The 4,439-nt window shown below is 37.5% G+C and overlaps 1 protein-coding gene across 3 annotated transcripts in view; it reads right to left on the minus strand.

Moving 5' to 3' along the window:
* The window catches only part of LOC108752552 (unconventional myosin-XVIIIa), a 55,903-nt gene that overhangs the window by 27,923 nt on the left and 23,541 nt on the right, over positions 1–4,439 (minus strand). For all 3 annotated transcript variants that reach the window (XM_018493416.1, XM_018493417.1, XM_018493419.1), the window contains 9 exons: positions 3,265–3,453; positions 2,979–3,155; positions 2,566–2,766; positions 2,339–2,491; positions 1,668–2,251; positions 1,215–1,397; positions 564–826; positions 319–481; positions 58–232 (listed from right to left, as the gene is read on the minus strand). In XM_018493416.1, the coding sequence (XP_018348918.1) occupies positions 58–232; positions 319–481; positions 564–826; positions 1,215–1,397; positions 1,668–2,251; positions 2,339–2,491; positions 2,566–2,766; positions 2,979–3,155; positions 3,265–3,453 (2,088 nt within the window). The remainder of the gene's footprint in view (positions 1–57; positions 233–318; positions 482–563; positions 827–1,214; positions 1,398–1,667; positions 2,252–2,338; positions 2,492–2,565; positions 2,767–2,978; positions 3,156–3,264; positions 3,454–4,439) is intronic.

Consider the following 4,439-nt stretch of genomic DNA (forward strand, 5'->3'; position numbering starts at 1 on the left):
GCGAAAGTTCAAACCACTGCTAATTTAAATTGCCATCGGAATAGAATTGATACTCACTACAGTGAATTTCACTTGTAGACAGATGTTCTTCCTTTTTACGGCCGTGAATGTTCTTCGTATGCTCGAGGCTCGCCTCAAAGATTGCGAGCCTTCCAGTCCTGGCATAGAACTGCATAGAGCACCGGAAACTCCAGCACCTCGAGCACTTACGAACAACATGCTCACATGTTCTCTAAAATTTGATTAACGTACAAATATAATGACAGAATTTATTTAACTTATTAGAAGAACTTGCACTAAACGAGTCCACAACGTTACCTTGTACTTTCCTGAAGTATCGTAATGGCACTCTTGGCGACGGGATTCTCGCGTGTAGCTTTAAGCCAACCGGTGGCAGTGTAAAGAACAGGATTTGTTCCCAACAGATGTTGTAAAACGAATTGATTGTTACCAGGCGCTTTTCGCAGAAGCATTTGATGATCTGTAATATATAGCGATATATCTCGTGTATACCATCGTTTTCGTACGTAAAATTAGCATAAATATCGAAACATTAATTTTACCTCGATCTCCATAATGAGAAAATAAACGATCTAGGAAGGTTTCGTCGCTGCCTCCGGGACACACAGTCTCCTCATCTAGCAGCCAGAGTAATCCTTTTCGTTCCATTTGTCTGCCGCCGCTAAGATCGCTTTGACTAGTTCGCAACATTGTCGCGCTTTGCGAGCTTCCGCGATCCAGGAGGGATACCAAACCTTGAGGTGATCCAATGCCTTCCTCGTCATAATCATCTTCGTAATCTACATCGATACCTTCCTGGACGTATCTACAGTTTTACATTGAATAGCCATAATATTTATTTAACAATCATATAAAGAATATTTGTTGAAGAATTAATCTTACAATATTGTATAAACAATATATAAGTTACTTCTAATATTTTTAATTAACCCTTTAGTGCCACGTCACGGAATAATATAATAGCATACAGCATATTCAACTAATTCAATTGCCTCTAATTTTCATAGAAAAGAGCATAGTGTAAACATTTTCTAAGTCGAAACGCCAGATATTAAGGAACATAACAACAGAGTAAGAAAATGTATATATCTTCATTAATAAAAAGATTATAAACATTGGAAATGAAAGAAAACCGGGTTATATGACCACAAAGGGTTAAAAAGGACTGATAATCTGTTCCTTATATTCCATACCTATCCTTTGGAGCTACCAATGTAGTATGATGAAACAGTAACTGCAGACGTTCCTGCAAATAATTGTGGCAAAGATCTTCAAAGGTTGCACCAGTTTGTCGACCGCACGAGGCAGGATTTTGAAAACCTGGCGCATCACACAGCAGCAGAGACGAGACTGTATGTATAGCGGATGATATGGATCTAAAAAAACAAAGAGAATTATTAATAAGGTACTAACTAAGAATATAAATGCTGACGAAGAGGGAGTTTAATAACTTTGTATATAACCAAATTCAATTTGTACGATTTACATCGTTGATGCTACTCAAACTTTCAAGGAGATCTCTAAAAAAATTATCAATCTTAATTTTTAAATATTACGACGTGTAAAATATAACATGAACGAAGAAATATTTTGTAGCATTCGAAAAATTATTCAACAAGCAAATTGCATTCAATCAATTCATTTACTTATTGATAAGAGCTGCGACACAATGGAAAACTTCAGAATAGAGTCCGATTAGAAGTCCCTCCAAGGCATCAAGCCCCGTGACATCTTTGCCCTGTTCCGTTGGGCTGGGTGTCCTCAGAGCTGGTCTCGGTGTGCTCGGTGTTCCGGCACCTCCTCCATTCACGGAGAACACTACTCGACTCAGTTCCTCCACTGTTGTGCCGAGCAGATTGGCGGCTTTCTCCGCACATTCGACCCTCGCGAACTGCCACCTGCTTTGCGAACTGGTGCCAGCTTTCACGGCGCCAGCACAACTCAAATGATAAATGCCAGCCAACACTAACCAAATGACTTTCTCGTCAGCCTCGGAGATACCGAGTATTCTAAACGCAGCAACGATACGATTAAACTCGACCATAGCTCGCTGTTTGTCCTCATGCTTCTGCAGGGGCGTGACGAAGGGGTTGTTTTCGGCGACTAGATTCGTAAGGTGTAATTCTTTTCTCAGTGCGCCCTCTGCGCCTGCTAATAAACGGTAAACGGCGTGAAACGTCGGATCTCCGTTTGCTCGTCGGCCTATCCTTGACTTCTCCAGCAGAAGTACCTTGGGAGAAAAAGTGGAACGTCATTTATTTTACCACGTAAAGTCTCAGGTCGAGTGCAAGTTTGAGGCAAAAATGTATTCTCTCACTTGTAGAGAGGCCGATGCGATTTGACCGGATTGATCAAAATCGAGACTGAAGAGCTGCGTGAAACGTGTCGCATTCGAATTCATATGCGTTCTACTATTTCCGAAGGCCTCGAGAACTGTAAATAGTGCATTCAGCTTTTCGATCGTTAATATCTGTAAAAAGGAACGATCCTGACTTAAAAACAATCCGTAACGCGCTAATGTTGCATTTCCTTCTTTTTACTCGCCTTGTTAACCGTACCAGCGGCCAGCACGAGATAATGAAGGGCGTGTTTAAAGTTCGTTGTTTTCCCCGCTCCGCTACGCCCGAGAAAAACCAGAGAATGGTCCCTGCGTGTTGCCAGCATTCCTCTGTAAGCTGACTGCGCTATAGCATAAATATGCGGCGGCATATCTTCGCTTTTGCAACCTCGAAACATATGCGCGACCTACAGCGAGAAGGAGTGGAAAGAATTTTAATTTTAGAGATAAGAATCTTAAACGTGAAAATATAATAAATGCGAAATTTAATAATGCACGAATTGATGTAAATTTTGTTTAATTAATTCCTTTTGTAAAGCACAAGTCGACAATAATATTACAATTTTATCAAATTGTCACATTGAAAAACTGCCGTATAAATTAAGTAAAGCGACCTTACCTTTTCAGAATAAATCGCCAAGGGCGCGACTGGATTGATAACGATCATGCTGTCTCCTGCGTACGTGTGTATCAAGTTACTAGCATAACGTTGCCGCAGCGTGTGGAGAACGGATGATTCATTCAGAAATCGCAACTGCGAGAGTTCCTCAGCTTTATCGAACTGAGGTGGGTTAGCCTAAACAGATGTAAACAATGAATAAATTATAATAATAACGTTTAGCGTTTGATCGATTAATAAGTGCATAATTAAAAATTAACTATTTTGTATGAAGTAACCATAATACCTTCTCTACATCTTCTTCGTCTACGAGCAATTCCTCTCCGGAGATAGTCAATCGGATCCTCAGTTTTCCTGTGTCGGGATCGGTGGAACCGCATTTTGAGGCTGGAGTAAAACCTCCGCGATGCAATAACCAAATTCTCTCGGAAGTTAACCATGCTTGTTCTTGCGCCAAATGCTCTTCCGATCGCGCCTGTGCAACATCACAAAGCACATGACATATCGGTATGCGTGAATCATCTATATTTATTTTCTAAAAAAAGTGCAAAAGGATAAAAGAATATTTCTTATATTGAGATCTGCCTTAAAAAAAAATAAACATTTTTTTTTAAATTCAAATCTTTTTAATATGCTATTTCGATTCAATAAATAGAGGAAAGTCGCTGATAACTGACAGATCTAAAAAAAAGCGACATCCCCTTATTTCTCAGAAATTAACTGTTATACTTTATTAATACTAATAAAAACTGATCTGTTTGGTTAATTAAAAAAGTGTAAACGCATAATTTGTATATTTATGGCTTGTTTCTATATGAAATCAACTAAAAACAAATTGTATGAATGGGAAAATAAAATTCTTACGATTTTCTTTTTTGTAAATTGCGTAATTTAAATAATAACGACTATATTATTAATAATATTACATCGTTTTAAATCCTTGCAGTTCCTAAATGAGTTATATTATTTTCTTTCTTAGTTTTTTCATAATACGATTTTCAATATAAAATCGGGGTGCAGCGTAAATCCACATACCTGTCTAAAACAAATCACGAGCTAACTTAATCTTTGTAATATTACTTTATAATGTCAAATAACTCTATCGGAGCTAAAGGCAATGGTACATATATGGAAAAGCCCTTGAAAAGTTATCGCGTATTACATAATTTGCATTTTGCAGGACAGCATAAAATAAATACGTATATAATTCAACAAAAATCTTTTATATCGAAGTGAAAAGATTCTGGAAAATCTTATATACATTCACTTGTAGATTTTATACAGATAATTTTTGTAAAAGAAAAAGAATAGGAATATGTGGCATTACTGTATCAGTTTTGAAGACCATATTTCGTCAGACGCTCATTCTTGCTTATGAAAAAATTAATTATTGCAAAATTATAAACAGTGTTGTAAAAACTGCTTATATTATCTGATGGAAGACACCTTTTAGTTTGTATA

This window comes from Trachymyrmex septentrionalis, unplaced genomic scaffold, assembly GCF_001594115.1.
Source record: "Trachymyrmex septentrionalis isolate Tsep2-gDNA-1 unplaced genomic scaffold, Tsep1.0 scaffold60, whole genome shotgun sequence".
Lineage (NCBI taxonomy): Eukaryota > Metazoa > Arthropoda > Insecta > Hymenoptera > Formicidae > Trachymyrmex > Trachymyrmex septentrionalis.